At 41.6% G+C, this 19,723-nt stretch overlaps 1 protein-coding gene across 1 annotated transcript in view; it reads left to right on the forward strand.

The window, feature by feature from the left end:
* The window catches only part of GALNT3 (polypeptide N-acetylgalactosaminyltransferase 3), an 89,498-nt gene that overhangs the window by 42,887 nt on the left and 26,888 nt on the right, over positions 1-19,723 (forward strand). Inside the window, exons 2-5 of the mRNA XM_073634009.1 lie at positions 1,098-1,681; positions 4,212-4,384; positions 5,725-5,874; positions 8,537-8,771. Coding sequence (XP_073490110.1) covers positions 1,185-1,681; positions 4,212-4,384; positions 5,725-5,874; positions 8,537-8,771 — 1,055 coding nt within the window. The 5' untranslated portion in view covers positions 1,098-1,184. The remainder of the gene's footprint in view (positions 1-1,097; positions 1,682-4,211; positions 4,385-5,724; positions 5,875-8,536; positions 8,772-19,723) is intronic.

Genomic DNA, 19,723 nt, shown 5'->3' on the forward strand with positions numbered 1-19,723 from the left:
CTCGTTCACACTGAGGGTGGGTTTGAATTCAAAACTCGCACGATTTCAAACCGCCATTTCAGACCGACTTCGGGTGGCAACTTGACAGACATCTGTGTGGGTTCATGCACAGATGTCTATTGAAATCGCCCCCAAAGTCACCAAAAGTAGTGCAGAAACTACTTTTGGGAATCTGTGCGGGGCCACAAAGTCAGCATCGCACCAATTCAGATGATGGCATTGCCAGCAATAGGCTCTGATTTGACATGTCAAATCGCATGCCAAACAGGCCCAATGTGAATGTGGGCACAATAGTATTTCTTCAAGTGGCACTAGTACAGGTCTTGAAAGCAGCCGGTTTGGCAGATGCTGACAAGACTTGTGCTTGTAAAGGTCCAGCTCACTCTAGTTCACTTCTAGTCCATTTTATGCTTCCAATCTCAAGCCCTGATGGTGGGGAAGGGGGGGGGGGGTTGGACCCCTGAAATGAGCAAGTCCTGACTCTTCCCTACTCTATGGAAAAGTAGAAATTGGCTGCAGTTGTCTTTACAGTTTAGTTAGAACTGAAAGTATAACTAAAGGCAAAACTTCTTCCTTTTTTTTTTTTTTGGATAGAGTGGAGGTGGATTAGAACCCCTGTCAGTTTGTATTGTGGTCTGTGCCCCCATTAGGGGGATTCACCCTCTCTATTAGTCCTGTTTACCATTAAAAGAGTGAATGTAAAAGAAAATCCCAAATTTTAGGTTGTCTCCAGAAAAGTAATAGAGGGCAAATTTTCCAATTGGGGCACCATTTCTGGTGACCTGGGGGGGTCATCAAGTCAATCCTTTAATATGCAGGGATTTCCTCTCACTTCCTGTTTGGCTATGGGACAAGGAGTGAAGGTAAATCTCCCCAGTGGGACAAAGATGGCAAAAAATAAACCTTACAAGGGTAATAACCCTCCCGTACTCTATCCAAAACAAAATAAGTTTTGCCTAGAGTTTTATTTGAAGTTTTGCATTCACTGACAGCAGACTGTCATGATGTGGGCCTTGGCCTGAGTGTTGGATTTCACCATTTCTTTTTGTTTTGCTACTTTGTATATTTTAAGTCCTTTTCAAATCTTTGTTTTATAGATCTTGGAAGATGACGTTACCCCGAACATAATGGCTACTCTGTAAATTACATTTTCTCCTCGTTGTTTGACGATCGCAAAAATAAACATGTCAAACTTTAAAAGGCTGGTTCTAGGCCAGCGATTCATGCACTGGAAGCTCGGTGCCGTCACTCTCATTTTTATGGCTTTTGTGTTCTTAATACAAAGAGAAGTAGTTGATCGAGAAATGGACGAACTTGCAGCACATGATGGCTCCCATGTGAGGAAAAAAAAGATGCTGGACATGGTAATGGATGCTGTAAATAACATTAAAGACTCAATGCCAAAAATGCAGATCAAGGCACCTGAAAAGCAGATTGATGATGGAAAAAGACGGTGTTTACCTGGATATTACACAGCGGCAGAACTTAAGCCTTTCCTTGAGCGTCCACCTCAGGATCCGAATGCACCAGGAGCTGCTGGAAAGCCATTTAAAATGGACAAACTCACCCCTACGGAGGAGGAAGAGAGGGAACAAGGAGAAAAGAAACATTGTTTCAATGCCTTTGCTAGTGACAGAATTTCATTACATCGAGACCTGGGACCAGACACAAGGCCTCCTGAGTATGCTTGACATCTAATTATTGTCGTGTTACATGTCATGCATTTTAGGCAACACAATAGATGATAGACTATCTAAAGCCCAAATTTATTTTATTCATTTTGGATAGAGCGTCTCATTGGAGAGATTTTACCCTAAAGAGAAAAGAGGCGGAAATCTCTCCAAAATTTGGAAAAATGCCCTGTTTTAGACAGCTGTCACCAGAAAATGTGTCCCCATTGGAAGATTTTTCCCTCTTTTTTCTGTTATGGTAACCACTCAAAATTTTGGATTTTCTTTCACTTTCAGTCCGGTTGACAATCGCCGCCAGGACAAATAGAAATTGGATCTCCCTAGTAGGACACACAGACTGAAATTAAAACCTGACAATGGTTCCAAACCCTCACCACACTATCCAAGACATAAGAACATTTAGCTTTAGAGACACTTTAAAGGGTTTGTGAACCCATTTGTATAAGTCTATGTCAGTCCCTCTATTAGGGGCTGGCATAGCACACTTTGTAAAGCATTTTAAACAAGCAGTGTAAATACCGATTTTTCAGCTGTCTTCAGGCCAGTCATGTGACTCACGGCCGCTTTCCAGCTCCGATGGATGGCTTCTGGGGGAGGGGACATGATCTCCCTCTGATGTCAGCCGGGAAGATCACGTGGCCACTCGGCTCCACCCACAGAAGCTCTGTCTCATAGCTGTAAAGCAGCCCCGAGTCACGTGACTGGCCTGAAGACAGCTGAAAATCTGTATTTACAGCACTCTTTTTTTAAAAATACTTTACACAGTGTGCTATTTCAGCCTCTAATAGAGGGGATGGCAGTGACAGTGCAGTGACAATTATAGTTTTTTTTTTTTTTCTCTATCTCTATCTCTATCTCCAAAGAGTGTACAAGGACACAGTACATACAGCACTCCTAGGAGAAGTGCACTTGGTCTATTGGAACTTTCATCTGCATCTTTAGACCATAAACAGGCTAGAGAAAGGGATGAGGCAACTGGATGAATGGATAGATGGCTGAGCAGGAGAAGGGAACGAGACTGGAACATCTGCAGCTCCCGCAGAAGATCTGGTTAGGATCACCTCAATGTAAAAGAAATTAACAGCAGAGCGCTGAGGTCAATATCAAATTAAAATCACTTTATTAAAATAAGCAGCACACCTAAATTGAAGTTGGCATGAAACAGCATGTGTAGGGAACACCTGATACCAAGCAGCTGTGATCAGTGTGAGGCTGTAGGCATCCCTGAGCAAACAGAGACCGAGGATGACAAGGAGCCAGCCAGCTCAAGGTATGGCTATTCGTGGTGGCTTTCTCAGTTGCAAACGGGTATGACAGCTGTCAATTTCCAGGGACTTCGCCCTCTTTTTCAAATGCTTGGTCTCCAGTGTTCCTTATCCATGCTGTTTCATGCTAACTTCAGTGTAAGTGTGCTGCTTATTTAAAAAAAATGATTTGTATTTGATACTGACCTCAGCGCCCTGCTGTTCGTTTTCTTCTGCATTCTAAAAAGGCTAGTTATCTGGTTGTTCTTCAACCCGTCAATGTTACCTTGCAGACACATCGGGCAGGGCTTCCACAGTGCCTCTTGCTAAGATTGGAAACCCTTGTCAATAACTTCTAGTATGCAGTGTATCCTCCCGCTCCTCAAAACTCTATGCAATACCTACTGCTGATTGCACAGCATAACTAATAAACTGAACAAGAGTAGGAAAAACCAGAGAGACTTTGATGGGTGGAGTTGGGAATCCTTAGAGAATTCAGGATTAGATATTCAAAGGCTTTGGTAATAAACCATGCCTGAAAAAGGAAAGCGTTTTTAAAAGCTTGCACCTCAGATATATGTTCAGTTAGCCATGTGTTGCAAGGATGGGAAGCAGAGGCGCTCCGGACAAGTTAGGCTTTTTTAAATCTTAATATGGATGCTTGTAATATAGCTTCACTTTTTGCTAAGGTTGTTTTTGTTGTGATTGGTTAAAGACACAGCTGAAATAATATTGCTACAAGTTGCAAGAGAACCCTAGAGGGCTACAAGAGAATTTTATAAAAGCCACCCCTGGATTTGACTACCACCTGGCAACTTTTGGTTTCTTGGTGAGATATCTATATTCATGTGATGGCACTTTTATATAAGGTCCTTTAAACCAAGTTTTGTTTATATTTGCCTTGAGATGGCACAAGGCTCAAGCAGTATAAGATGAGGTATATTATCTTGCACTATGAATACAGAATCCTACAGTATATATAGCATAGTGGATAAATTCCTTCCTCTACTGAGGAGTGGACTGGGCTATACTGTTTTATCACTCTTTTAAAAGATAATTCCACCTAATACAGAACAAGTCAGTAATGGATGGAATCGGCTGTATTTATGAACACATGAAGGTCTTATATATTTCTTTATTTAATAACTATCAGCTGAAAAAAAAACCCTGCTTGAATAACATTCTAGTTGATTTTTTTTTTTTTTTAACTTTTTGTATACAAAAACCATAATACAATTTCCTATGATGTTAGCTATTACTGTTCTATTCCATTTAGGTGTATTGAACAGAAGTTTAAGCGCTGTCCACCTATGCCAACAACCAGCATCATAATTGTGTTCCACAATGAGGCCTGGTCTACTCTTCTGCGCACTGTATACAGTGTTATATACACATCACCGGCCATTCTTCTCAAAGAAATTATTATGGTGGATGATGCCAGCACAGATGGTAAGTTGATTGGGCCTTAAAAAACAAATTTGGTTTTTGCATCATTATAACATATTGTATTTTAAATTACTTGCAGTACAAATAACTTTAAAGAAGATGGGTTTAGTCTGCTATGGTATTTTTAAAGAATGGAGTACAGCTTTACTTAGGGGGATCCAAAATGTTTGTTAACACTTAAGCCATGTTTGAATTTAACACAAAACAAAAAGACACAACTCACAAAAGGAGACTGTTGTACTAAGGCTTTGTGTTTAAGCACTCCCTTTCCAAACCTGCTGCTAAAAGATGAGGGTTCCTAGTTTAAAGCTGATCATAGACCATAATGAGTGATTTGGAATGCATAGACTTTTGACTTGTGCATCCTTAAAAATAAGCAGTTGCATTGCATGGCTGTTCATGTTTGAGATTTTACAGAGAGGTGGAGGAGGTGTATTACTAAATCCGTGGAAATTTTTAGCATTTGGACAAGGATTTATTTTTTTTTGTTTTTGTTTTTTTAGGGTTTCATAATCTTTTTATTGAGTATGAAAATAAAAAAGGCAATGTAACAAAATATGACAAGAGAATACAAAGACAGCCACACAATCAAATGAACTGATAGTGATACAGTTCTCAATGACAAGGTTAAGCAACTTTAAAACATAATATGCAGGTTTTAATCCGAGTATAAAGCATAGGGACTCATCAAATATGCGGTGAGATTCTTAGGCCTACTGTCTAGTTCGCAAAATCAAGCATATAAGTATTAGGGCACAGGAACCTAGATCAGAAAATGGACAAGGATTTTTATTCTGTCTTAATTCACTTATCTCCAATAAGTCACAGTGAGTGCTATGTGGTGGTATCCTACCATCACTACCAGGGAGCATTACAGAAGCTTTGGACCCAGTTGCTCACTGTTACTGTACCCCAGCCTCCAGTGCACACGGTTTAGATAAGGGAGGGTATGGGGGTCCAAACCCCCTTCCCCAGAGCGTAGGCATGTAGCCCTGGCTCTAGGTTACCTTAATGGGTGGGAGCTGCACAGTTTTGGCATCCTTGTGGCAGCTTACTCCTCCTCCCTTGGGCCATGGATAGATAGCTTGCTGGGGGGAGAGGAGGAGCCTGATTGGCCACATTGAGAGCCAGACTTTTTGCCCTAAACCATGTGGAATGTTAATGATGAGGGACAGAGGTGGACAGTCTCAGGGACCCTCTTTACAGCATTCCTTTATATTACAAAAAGGTGGATTAGACACTTTTATTGTTTTGAAAACCTCAGGATTTAAACTAAAATTGTTCTTTTTAACATTTTGTTGCAAGTTTGTCTTTAACATCTTTTTTAATTTTGTCTTTGGAAGATTATTTGAAGGATAAGCTGGATGACTATGTGAAACCTCTGCAGCTTGTCAAAGTGGTCAGACAAAAAGAAAGAAAGGGGCTTATTTCAGCCAGACTGTTGGGCGCCGCTGTAGCAACAGGGGACACATTGACCTTTTTGGATGCACATTGTGAGTACAGAATGATTGTTTTGCAAAGTGATATAAAAAGTAATTCTCTCACTTAATTTAAAATCAGCAAGTAAAGTTTCTTTCATAATACTTCTGGGCAGGGGGGTCAGCTTTATCCTGATTGGCTGGTAAAGTGGGGAGTTTGCAATCAATGGTGCAAAGTAGCAGCCAAGGTCAGGGTGGTCTCTAACCAGTTAGGTTGTCCATATGTTTTTTTGATTGAGAGAGCAAACTGTAGCTCCTAGAGTAATCCCAAAACAAATACAAGTAGAACATGTAAACTCTGTGTTTTGAACCAAGACCTATGTACTAAAAAGAAACAGTGTTACCCTTTTAGTCTCCAAGAATTATATATATTTGCTGTGTGGTATATGTCCTTCTGTGATATTCAAAGAGAATGTAATGGGTATTATAATAAAGGGCTCTATTTCCACCAGCAGTGGATAGCGCAATCTGCCCACAGTTACATGTAAAGGCCTGATCACTGCTTACAGTGCTTCCGTGCTGTCTATTTTGGATCCCTGTTGTCGCTGAAGACACTTTGGGCAAGAGGGATATCCTATAAGCACTTTTCTATTGGTCATACTGACTAATAAAAGAGCAGATGTGTCACTGATACCAACTGTAATTGTGTAAACTGAGTAGCCCAGAGATGCTCCTTTTGTCCGCCACCAGCCTATCCAAAGACCTATATATATATATATATATATATAATATAATAGACCAGGGATCCTCAAACTATGGCCCTCCAGCTGTTGCGGAACTACACATCCCATGAGGCATTGTAAAACTCTGACATTCACAGACATGGCTAGGCATGATGGGAATTGTAGTTCTTGAACAACTGGAGGGCCATAGTTTGAAGACCCTTGTAATAGACCATGTAGATGCTATAGAAACCCAGAGGGCAAAAGTCTAATACTGTGTGGCTGCATAATGGCGAATAGTTGGCATTTAAATAAAGTCGTTTGTACTTCAGGTTCCTCTGGTCAGATTCCTGTGAATTAAACTAGTAAGCCTTTTGTGCTATTATTTTAGCCATCCTGATTGCAGGATTAGGTTTTAAAGCATCTTGAAAGCTCATAAACTGGCCCATTGTCACCACAAGATGCCTTCATGCATGTTCTCAGTTTATTCCCAGGGTGTGTTAAAAACCTGGTACACTCTATAATTCTAATTGTGACCAGGACTCTTATCAAGGCACTCTGGTCCACTCCTCCCTCTTACCACACCACCATAGTTGCCAGCATTTAAAAAAAAGTTTTAAGGTACACTTTTTATTCTGTGTGGTGAGAAAGCATCTGTAGGCGGGGCATAACTTTAATTAGGGGTGGGTTATTCATATGTTGTGGGCATGGCTGTACAAAAAACAAGAGAGGGAATGTGAAAAGTGGCCATGGTTTAACATATGCTAAGTATTAGGCGTGGCTTAAATAGGGTGTAGTAAAATAGAGTCTGCGATGACTGTGTAGGATGGAGGGTGTGTGTGTGCGTGTGTGTGTGTTGGAGATGACTATGTGTAGGATGGAGGTTTGCGTGCGTGTGTGTAGGACGGAGGTGTGTGTGTGGGATGGAGATGACTGTGTGTAGAATGGAGGTGTAGGACGGAAGTGTGTGTGTGTGTGTGTGTGTGTGTAGGATGGAGGGGGGGGTGTGTGGGGGGGGGGGGATGGAGATGACATGTGTGGCAGTTCAAAGCTCAAGGTGGGCTGGCATATTTATCTTCACCCCTCTGAGGGTGGCCATCCCCCCCTCTCTGAGAGGCAAGCTCCACCTGATCTCCTCGCATACTGATATCATTGAAGCGGAGGGGGTAGGGGGAGGAACTGAGTCAGTCTGTAATATTTGCCTCTGTTACCCCAGTGCTGCAGCGGTGTTTTACAATACTGAGTGAACTAGGCTGCTCACTGTTCATGACAGAGCTTAGTTTTCATGATTCTGCCCAGGGCTGACTAGGACTTCAGTCGGTTTTCCATGAATGTACTGGGCAATTAGGGACTATTGGCAACTATGCACCACCCTGTTAGTCGCTTACCATGATGGGTGGTTTCCATGACCAATTAGGAGGTAAAGAGGAGTAGCAACATGCCAGAGTGCCACCATGTAAGCCTTGGTTGAAATTTACTTAATGGAACATGCCAGGTATTTGGGTTCCTGAGCCTCTTGGATAATAAACTGATAGGGTGCTTCCCTGGATGCTCTTGTTATACCTTTCTGAAGCCAGTTTGATATTTCAAGGTCAGTTTAAGACTGACCAAGGGGCTCAGTAACAATATATTTATTGGCCCCTATTGCATATGGTTACCCCTTCTTCCAGGGCTCCTACCATTTAATAAAGTGATGTATTATTTATTGTTCCCTCTATATCTGTGGTAAAAGGCATATCTTGTATTTAGGAATACTGAACTTTTTTAGTTGCTGTAAAAGTCCAGCTGCTTTTATATTTTACTGCAGAGGACTTGTAATGAAAGGCTCTGCACATCCATTACAGGCTTTCAACATCACATTTTGAGAACACAAAACACTAATTATAAGTGCAAAGCAATTCCAGTGACTGACGAGATCAAGTTGTGGTTGTGAAGCACCTCACATTCTTCATTGTGAAAAGAGAATGAAAGCATAATTCACATAGTTCATAGTACACATTCTCTGCTCGTTCCAGGCGAGTGTTACCATGGTTGGCTGGAGCCATTACTGTCAAGAATTGCTGAGAACTACACTGCGGTGGTGAGCCCAGATATCGCCACCATTGATCTCAATACATTTGAGTTTGTCAACCCTTCCCCATATGGAAATAACCGCAATCGGGGGAACTTTGACTGGGGTCTGTCATTTGGATGGGAAAGTGTGCCCAGTTCTGAAAACAAGAAGAGGAAAGATGAAACCTATTCAATAAAGTAAGAAACCATCATGATGATACTGGTATAATGTAAATAACATGTATGTCAACAAATGGGATTTAAAAGTATTCAAGATGGATTATGGATCATATTATTTAGGTGAGCGTTTTCATAAATGTTTCCACACAAGATTTACACAGTATTCACCCAGGATTCACACATGTTTATAATTTGATCTATTTGGGAACATGTGTCACTTCTAGGTGAAAGTTGTGTGAAAACATGTATAAACATATAAGAAAGTGTTTAAAACATGAATGGCCTGTGTTATTACATAGCAAATCATTACAATTGTGAATGTGCCTTAGACCATGGAGGCCCAGAGGTGTTCTAATGCAGTTCTTGGACATATGAAACTATGTAAAGAGACAAATTCTAGATGATTAAAATGATCACAAACCTCCGTAGGTATCTGCATCTTATATAAAGCAAAATCTACCCTAACAAATGGTCCATCTGATCACACCTGATTCAAGAAATGTGGGAAATTACTGCGCTAAACCAAGATATGTAAAGAAAGCTACTAACACTCAAACAAAGCCCAAACAGAATAAAGGAATACAGTGTAGCGTTCAAAAATTGGTGAACTGAATATTAACTATATGTGACCTATAACCAATGTGATGAATAAACATAAAATCCTGAGTTCACTGTTGTGAACAGAAAGAAATTAATGGTAAAGTTCAACAAAAAGTGTCCATCAAAAACACAATGATGAATCTTCAAATGAAAATATAAATGGTGTGGATAACATAAACTGACAGTGAAGTTGTAGATTGTGAAGAAATCCTCTGTCATAAGGATATATAGATGGGTACTCTTACTGAATATGGTGGACCCACTTACCGGCGGTAGTGGGTCAATTGAGGTTATGTGGGCCGAATGCCTCACGGTTTAGGCTTGAGCAGGAGAGGGATCACTCCAGACAGGATACGACCACTCTTCAGCGGTGATGGTCCAGGCAGGGTTCCTCAATCCTTGTAGTTCTCCAGTATATAGCAAAAACCTCCACACAGTGGGGAAACCCTCAGGAGGTCGGAGTATGAGCAGAGGTCAGTCAAACTGAGGTGAGAGTGGGAAAAAGAAAAGGCTCCGTATGGTGCAGGTCAAAAACCACAAAGGTTTATTTAAAATTGCGGTACATCATATAAAAATGAGTACATAAAAACTGGAGATCACAAGTCTAAAAATGGAACAGAGCAATATGGGGAGCAAGAGTAGCAAGCCCGACGGATTTCGTCCCAATGGACTTCAACTGGGGCCGTTGAAGTCCGTTGTGACGAAACGCATTGGAATTGCTATGCTGAATCACAGCTGAAGAGTGGTCGTATACTGTCTGGAGTGATCCCTCTCTTGCTCAAGCCTAAACCGTGAGGCATTCTGCCCACATAAGCTCGACTGACCCACTACCGCTAGTAAGTGGGTCCACCATATTCGGTAAGAGTACCCATCTATATATCCTTATGACAGAGGATTACTTCACAATCTACAACTTCACTATCAGTTTGTTATCCACACCATTTATATTTTTGTTTGAAGATTCACCATTGTGTTTTTGATGGACACTTTGTTGAACTTTATCATTTATTTATTTCTGTTCACAACAGGATTTATGTTTATTCTTCACATTGGTTATATGTCATGTATACTTAATATTCAGCTCACTAATTTTTGAGCGCTACACTGTATTCCTTTATTTTGATTTAAGAAAAGGTCCTGTGTCTTCTAGCACAGGAGAGGTTAGTCTACAGCACACCAGGCTCCAAGGGCAGGAGAGATCAAACATGAAGAAAACGGGAGCACATGATCCTCATTAGCATGGCAGCAGTATACATTTATTGAGAGAAAAAAAAATAACTCCCAGTTAAATTTCTTGAAACTCAGCATGGGTAGTAGGAATCACCAAGATGCATACAAAGCAAGGCTGTGTGCAGGAGCGGCAACTCCAGGTGCAGGCATTACAGGGACCCGCTCTGACAGCTGTCAAAAAGACCGCCAACAAACCGCATTCTGTGCCGTTACCTAATGCCTCGTGGTGACCTCTATGTGCTGTTGGAAAGAGGGGGTAGTAACATGTTTAGAAGGACTCTGAAGTCTGAAAAAGAAGGGATTCCTTCGATACTCTGCTTTGTATTCATCTGTGTGATTCCTACTACCCATGCTGATTTTCAAGCATTTTAACTGCAGGTGTGCCATTTTTCTCTCTCAATAAATTTATACTGTCATGCTAATGGGGATCCTGCACTCCTGTTTTCTTGTTTTGAGTTGCCTTGAATCATCCCGGATGTCCTCTGGAAGTTGCAACATCCTTTCATTAGATGCCCCTTGATAATCTTTCTGATCCGATTGAATTTTTTTGGTGTTACTGACATTGGACATTAAAACTGAGACTTGTAGTGTGCTTTGCTGGTTTGTGAATTTACTTTTACTTAGGGGCAGGAGAGATGAGTGTGGAAGCAGTTTAGATTGCTGGATACTCTGTGTTTTGGGCAAAATGGCATCTGCTAGCATGAGATTTTCTAAACCGTAACCAACGGTCTTATCCTTTTTTTTTTTAATGAGCTTAGAGTCCAGTCTTCTATGTACATGCAACACATATTTTCGTGTTCTGTTTATGAAATTAAAAGATTACTATTTTGAACTATTGGTATTACTTTATCATGAAAAAAAAAAAAACATGAGAGGTTTCGAAACTTAATGACTCTTCTTGGAAATGGAAATGTATTTTAATTGATGTCCTTACTCGCTTAAAGAGGAACTGCAGTCTGCTCACATAATCTGTAATAAAAACATCTTTGCCATGAAGCTTCCCTCCAACCACTTTACATATTATTTTATATATACTGTGATTCTGTACTTGCCAAATATGCTGCAGAAATCTCCCTCCACTGAGTTTGCCTGCATCCATTTTAACTGTGGGCAGCTGAAGCTGCTGCCTGTTCACTTCCTGGATTTACACAGACACAGAGGCACACCTTCAGCTCTGCAGCTTTCATTGGCAAACTTTCACAAGAGTGTGAGAGAGAGCTGTGCATGATGTCATAACCCTAGACTAATGACCAGACAAGAAACAGGAAGTGGGCTGTATAAGGTATTTACTGACAGAAAGAGAAAATGTTTTACTATCTGAAGTTAAAAAACAAGGGCAGAGGATTTAATAGATGGAAAGATGAAAGAATTACTGAAGTTCCGCTTTAAGTTCTGACTGACACCCTAAAACAGACAGGAAATATCTTTTAAATCAGGACATGGGCAGCAATCACAACACATTTTCTTTTCGCAACGTCCCACAAGCGCACCGCTCGAGTGTGAAAAGACACACTGCAATGAATTAGGAGGCGGTTTTCAGAGGCTATTTCTAACACTAAAGCGCTTGAAAACTGGCCCAGTGTGAAAGTAGCCATTTATTGTCACATATAGAAACACCTGGATTAATCCACTGCTTGGCATGCTCTTGCTTTCACACACAGTTTTATTGCTGTCAGGGTCCTTATTTAAAAGAGAATTGTAACCCTTCAATATCTATCCAAGTGTGTGTGTGTGTGTGTGTGTGTGTGTGTGTGTGTGTCTATATATACACTGATCAGCCATAACATTTTGACCACCCACCATAAATAACCTGTCGAGGCATGCACTCCACTAGACCTCTAAAGGTATGCTGCAGTATCTGGCACCAAGCCAAGTATAGAAGATCCATTACGTTTTGAGGTGGGGCATCTATGGATCGGACTTGTTTTTCCAGCACATCCCACAGATGCTTGATAGGATTGAGTGCTGGAGAAATTGGAAGCCTAGTCGCCACCTCAAACTTGTTGTTGTGTTGCTCAAACCATTTCTGTCATTTCTACAGAGCTGGCTCAACTCTGAGGATAGCAGCCCCAAAGTGCTTCATGCCCTGGCAACAGAGACTGAGTGGGCTATTACAGCCTCCATGTACATTGTACATACCTCCCAACATTTTGAGATGGGAATAAGGGGCACCTACTTGCAAATGTATGTAAGCATAGGACATGCCCCCCTGGCATACCCCCTTAAAGGAGAATTAACCAAAAAAAAGGTTAATTAAATCCACAAGGACTTTTTTTACCACTCCTATTCCTTTTATATTGGCTTTTAAATTTACAAATGCAGCAATTTAGAAATTGGATGAAAGGTTTAGCATTGGGAAACAAGTTTGAATTATAAAAAGTGCATTTTAGATACAAATATATGGATCAGACCAAAATGAGGAGCAAAGAGGGACAGAGGGACATTGCTCCAAATCAGGGACATTGCTCCAAATCAGGGACAGTCCCTCCAAATCAGGGACAGTTGGGAGCTATGGTTGCATCAATTGAACTAATGACTGTTTACACTCCATTCGCCTGAACATCATCTTGTTTTTCAAACCATTGTTAAAGCTCATCTTTGGGCAGTTTTTTCCTATACAGTAGGGCTGTGCCCGCACTGCCTGGGTTAGTTGCTTGTTTTTGTCTAGGGGATTGGAGAGCCAAGATATATAGTTACATAGTAGGTGAGGTTGAAAAAAAAAGTCCATCAAGTCCAACCTATGTGTGTGATTATAAGTGAGTATTACATTGTATATCCCTGTATGTTTTGGTCGTTCAGGTGCTTATCTAATAGATTTTTGAAACTGTCAATGCTCCCCGCTGAGACCACGGCCCGTGGAAGGGAATTCCACATCGTGGCAGCTCTTACAGTAAAGAACCTTCTACGTAGTTCATGGTTAAATCTCTTTTTCTTCTAATTTTTTAAAATTTTAAACTCCCTTCTGCGAAAAAGTTGTATCCCTATTGTGGGGTCATCAGTACGGTATTTGTAAATTTTGACATCGTATCCCCTCTCAAGCGTTTCTTCTCCAGAGAGAATGAGTTTAGTGCTCGCAACCTTTCTTCATAACTAATATCCTCCAGACCCTTTTATTAGCTTTGTTGCCCTTCTTTGTACTCTCTCCATTTCTAGTACATCCTTCCTGAGGACTGGTGCCCAGAACTGGACAGCATACTCTAGGTGCGGCCGAACCAGAGTCTTGTAGAGTGGGAGAATTATCACTTTATCCCTAGAGTTAATCCCTTTTTTAATGCATGCCAATATTCTGTTTTGCTTTGTTAGCAGCAGCTTGGCATTGTATGCCATCATCTACTAGGACCCCCAGGTTTTTTTTCCATCCTAGATTCCGCCAGAGGTTCTCCCCCTAGTGCAGTGATGGTGAACCTTTGGCACTCCAGATGTTTTGGAACTACATTTCCCATGATGCTCATGCACTCTGCAGTGTAGTTGAGCATCATGGGAAATGTAGTTCCAAAACATCTGGGGTGCCAAGGTTTGCCATCGCTGCCCTAGTATATAGATTGCATTCATATTTTTGCCACCCAAATGCATTATTTTAAATTTTTCTACATTAAACCTCATTTGCCATGTAGTTGCCCACCCCATTAATTTGTTCAGATCTTCTTGCAAGGTTTCCACATCCTGCTGAGAAGTTATTGCCCTGTTTAGCTTAGTATCGTCCATAAATACAGAGATTGAACTGTTTACCCCATCTTCCAGGTCGTTTATGAATAAATTAAATAGGATTGGTCCCAACACAGAACACTGTGGGACCCCACTACCCACCCCTGACAATTCCGAGTATTCTCCATTTATCACCACCCTCTGAACTCACCCTTGTAGCCAGGTTTCAAGCCATGTACTAACCCTATGGTGCATGCCAACGGACCTTATTTTGTACAGTAAATGTTTATGCGGAACTGTGCCAAATGCTTTTGCAAAATCCAGATGCACCACATCTAGAGGCCTTCCTTTATCTAGGTGGAAACTCACTTCCTCATAGAAGGTTAATAGATTGGTTTGGCAAGAACGATTCTTCATGAATCCATGCTGATTACTGCTAATGATACCATTTTCATTACTAAAATCTTGTAGATAGTCCCTTATCATCCCCTCCAAGAGCTTGCATACAATTGATGTTAGGCTAACTGGTCTGTAATTCCCAGGGATGTATTTTGGGCCCTTTTTAAATACTGGTGCTACATTGACTTTTCTCCAATCCACTGGTACCATTCCAGTCAGCCTGTCCGTAAAAATGAGGAATAATGGTCTGGCAATTACTTGACTGTGGTCCCTAAGTACCCTCGGGTGCAAGCCATCCGGTGATTTATTAATGTTATGTTTCCCAAGTCTAATTCTAATTCTGTCCTCTGTTAGCCATGAGGGTGCTTCCTGTGACGTGTCATGAGGATAAGCACTGTAGTTTTGGTTACTAAAGCCTCCGATTCCCTCGTGAAGACTGATGAGAAGAAGAAATTCAATTCCTTCACCATCTCCCCATCCTTTGTAACCAGATGTCCTTCCTCATTCTTTATGGGGCCAATATGGCCTGTCCTCCTTTTTTACTGTTTACATACTTAACCTCCCTGGCGGTATGATTATTTCGGATTTTAGGTGCTGAAAGCGGTACCATTATTTTGCATGGAAATTTGGCGTTTTATATTGTAGGTCTGTAAATCTTAACAATAACACACTTAAATCTGTCCAAACCAGAGTCTAGTAGATATCCCGGGTATGATAAAGTTTGAAACACAAAAACATAAATTATAATATAATAAATAAAAATAAATAATTAAAAAAAAAAAAAAAAAATAGTAATAAAATAAATTTCCCCACAATTCACTATCGCTCAATTCTGCAAGTGTTCTAATTTACTATCGCTGTTTTCTAGCTGGTCTAAAGCCACTTTTGACGTAAAGGGACACTTTTTGGTTGCTATGGACAATCTCCAGTTTCCAGGCAGAAAGAACAGTGTATATCATGTAAAACTGCATGCAGGGCATGGGACAAAGCACTGGGGACAAAAGGGATGTGAAATCATTTCATACAGTACTGTAATCTGTAAGATTACAGTACTGTATGTGTTATGCTTTTTACTTTTTTTTTAATTTGCCGCCAGGCTCCGCCCCCGTGCGTCGCGCCGCTCGCAGGGAACGGAGCCTGGCACGGAGAGGCTTCGGAGGAGGACGAAGCCCTCGGACACTGCGGGTGACATCGCAGGATCCCGGGGACAAGATAAGTAACGCCGCCCCAGGATCCTGCAATGCGATCCCGAGTGTGGCTCGGGGTTACCGCTAATGGTACTGAATTTTAACCCCGAGCCACACTCGGGAAAACCGCCAGGGAGGTTAAAGAATTTATTGGGATTTTTTTTTTTGCTCTCCTCCGCTATGTGTCTTTCGTGTTCTATCTTAGCCGCCCTAATTGCACCCTTACATTTCTTGTTGCATTCTTTATAAAGGCTGAATGCTGATGATGATCCCTCAACCTTGTATTTTTTGAAGGCCTTCTCCCTTGCTTTTATATGCATTTTTACATTGAAGTTAAGCCATCCAGGACTTTTGTTCGCTATTTTAAATGTATTACCCAATGGGATGCACTGACTAATGCCCTTATTTAATATGCTCTTAAAGCGAACCCATCTAACCTTCGTGTTCTTTGTTCCTAAGATTTTATCCCAATTTATGCCTTCTAGCAAGGTTCGTAGTTTAGGAAAGTTGGCTCTTTTGAAATTCAGTGTCTTTGTATTCCCCTTATGTTTCCTATTTGTGTGATTTTTATACTGAAGCCAATTGACCTGTGATCGCTGTTTCCTAAATTGCCGCTTATTTCCACATCCATGCTCAGGTCTATATTGTTGGTAATCAGTAGATCTAGTAACGCTTCATTTCTATTTGGTGCGTCTACCATCTGATCCATGAATATCCACCATTATGATGACACTTCCCATCCTTGCTGCTAATCCAAACTGTGATAGGAGGTCCACCTCCACCTCCTCCCTCAGGTTAGGTTGGGACTAGGCTTCCAAATATACACACCTAATCCTCTGATGCTCCCAGCACAAGACCCTGTCCCAGCTGCGGGAGGGTTGAAGCTCATGCCTTTCCTGGTTCTTTGGTTGTTTTTAGCGGGTTCTTCTCTGGGTTCCGCCCACTAATTCTTTGGTATGTAAATATGGGACAGTTGTCTGGTACAGAGAGGAAGAACCCCCAGAGAGGTAGTTGGGGCGAGTTCAGGGCTTCCCTCTAAGGAGCGCCCCAGAGAGAAGGTTTTGCCTTGCAAAAGAGAGATCACGTACCCGAATGGGAGGGACACAGAGATTGACACTCGCAAGGAGCAGAAGGAGGCCATTTATCAGCATCAGAATGTAAAGTTGACTGATCCTGGGGGTTGCCCCGAAGACACCAGCACTGTAGTATGCCTCCAAAAGACTTACATCTGCATGGCAGTGCCTCTGAAGGACTGTAATTGCTTGGACTACACCTTAGCAGTAATGCCGGGGCAGCCCTCAAGACTGTAGTTAGAGTTGGAACTTGGAAAGGATAATGCTTTGATCCGTTGCACGGTGAGATGTCCATTTTTTGCCATCTCTTAAAGTATTGAAACTTTTTCCTTGCCTGGTCTGAAGTTACTATAGGGGTGAATCAATTAACCGGCACACCCATAGTCCACAGAGTGGATCTTAATACATTGGGGTATAAAGACACCGGTGTGGAGTGAAGTAGTGTTCAGACACAAATGGTTGCCTAGGGTAATGGAGGTGCAACAAGCAGCCTGTCGAAGGAGACCATTCCACTTACAACAGGTTATCAGCGAGGGAGATGTTTTCGGCACTGCTTCCCCCATCGGTCTGTCTCCCACAGCAACAAGAGAAGTCTGCACTGCAGAGGTTCCCATACTGTACAGAGGTCCAAGAGTTAAGTTGAGTGCACGTCTGGCGCCCGCGCAGATTTCACAGCGGGGCCCACTCTGCTACTGAGGATTAATAGTGGAAAATGCTGGACAGGTGGATGTGGACATTGGCTCAGCGAGTCCCTCCTAAATGCAGATTACAGAGAAGGTGTGCATTGTCATGGTAAACTGAGAGTTAACTGGGAAATGGTTAGTGTCAGTGTGCATGGTGTACATTCTTCTCTAAAGGCTCATACACACTATAAGAAAATTGGGCAAACATTTTTCATCCGAGAATTAATCGTACGATTTTCTGATGGTGTGTACACAACTTTTGACAGCGGATTCCGACCTTCCGAACGAAAATTTACGAAGCGACAAACTCCAAAATCTTTCTTGTATGGGAATGGAACCTACGATTTTCATTTAATGTGCAAAGTTTTCATATAATTAAAATCAGAAGAGAGAGACTGCGCATGATCAGAAATAATAAACAACAAAAAAAAGCCTTTGTCGTGCAAGCATTTTTGTACATTTATTACCTTCCTCGGTTCCGGCTTGCTGTGAAACAGCGAGGAAAGTCGGATGGTCATTCGCCTGATGTTCTTATGTTGTGTACCCTACTTAAGAGTGGAGGCCCACCTTAAGATTGAGTATTCCCCCAAAGAAGCCTCAGCCTTTTCCCAGGGCATTGATGAAGATGACACAACCTAAGGTACCCCATGTGCACAGCAAAGTGACACTGTAACAAAGTGCCTAGTGTAGCCCACCCTGGGGTAGGACCCTCATGTGACCCTTGCTTGGCGCCCAACAACGAGGGTAACATGGAGGGCGTGACAAACAACCACCACCCTACCCTTACAACCTTGCCTGTTGGTGGTCATAATGTTATGGCTCATCAGTGTATGTACAGTTGTGCTCATACGTTTATATGCCCTGGCAGAATTTATGATTTCTTGGCCATTTTTTAGAGAATATGAATAACACAAAAACTTTTCTTTCACTCATGGTTAGTGTTTGGCTGAAGCCATTTATTATCAATCAAGTGTGTTTACGCTTTTTAAATCGTAATCGCAACAGAAACTACCCCAACGACCCTGATCAAAAGTTTACACACCCCAGTTCTGTGTTGCCCCCTTTTAACATCAATGACAGCTTGAAGTCTTTTGTGGTATTTGTGGATGAGGCTCTTTATCTTCTCAGATGGTAAAGCTGCTCATTCTTCTTGGCAAAAATCCTCCAGTTCCTGTAAATTCTTGGGCTGTATATTGCATGAACTGCATGTTTTGAGATCCCCAACCCCCCCCCCCCCCGAGTTGTTTAATGATATTGAGGTCAGGAAACTGAGATGACCACTCCAGAACCTTCACTTTATTCTGCTGTAGCCAATGTCGACTTGGCCTTGTGTTTTGGATCATTGTTATATTGGAATGTCCAAGTACGTCCCATGCGCAGCTTCCTGTCTGATGAATAGAATATGTTCCTCCAGTATTTTTTGATAACCTATTGCATTCATCTTGCCATTAATTTTGATCAAATTTCCTGTGCCTTTTTGTAGCTCACACATCCCCAAAACATCAGCGATCCACCTCCTGTGTTTCACAGTAGGAATGGTGTACCTTTCATCATAGGCCTTGTTGACTCCTCCCCAAATGTAGTGTTTATGGTTGTGGCCAAAAAGCTCAATTTTGGTTTCATCACTCCAAATGACTTTGTGCCAGAAGATTTGAGGCTTGCCTCTGTGCTGTTTGGCGTATTGTAAGCAGGATACTTTGTGTCATTTTGCATAGTAATGGCTTTCTTCTAACGACTCGACCATGCAGCCCATCTTTCTTCAAGTGCCTCCTTATTGTGCATCTTGAAACAGCCACACCACATGTTTTCAGAGAGTCCTGTATTTCACCTGAAGTTATTTGTGGGTTTTTATTTGCATCCCGAACAATTTTCCTGGCAGTTGTGGCTGAAATTTTAGTTGGTCTACCTGACCATGGTTTGGTTTCAACAGAATCCCTGATTTTCCACTTCTTGATTCGTTTGAACATTGCTGATTGGCATTCTCAATTCCTTGGATATCTTTTTATATCCCTTTTCCTGTTTTTTTATACAGTTCAACTACCTTTTCCTGCAGATCCTTTTTGACAATTTTTTTTGGCTTTCCCCATAACTCAGAATCCAGAAACGTCGGTGCAGTGCTGGATTAAAAATTACAAGGGACTGTCAGGAGTCCA

This window comes from Aquarana catesbeiana, linkage group LG06 (assembly GCF_042186555.1).
Source record: "Aquarana catesbeiana isolate 2022-GZ linkage group LG06, ASM4218655v1, whole genome shotgun sequence".
Lineage (NCBI taxonomy): Eukaryota > Metazoa > Chordata > Amphibia > Anura > Ranidae > Aquarana > Aquarana catesbeiana.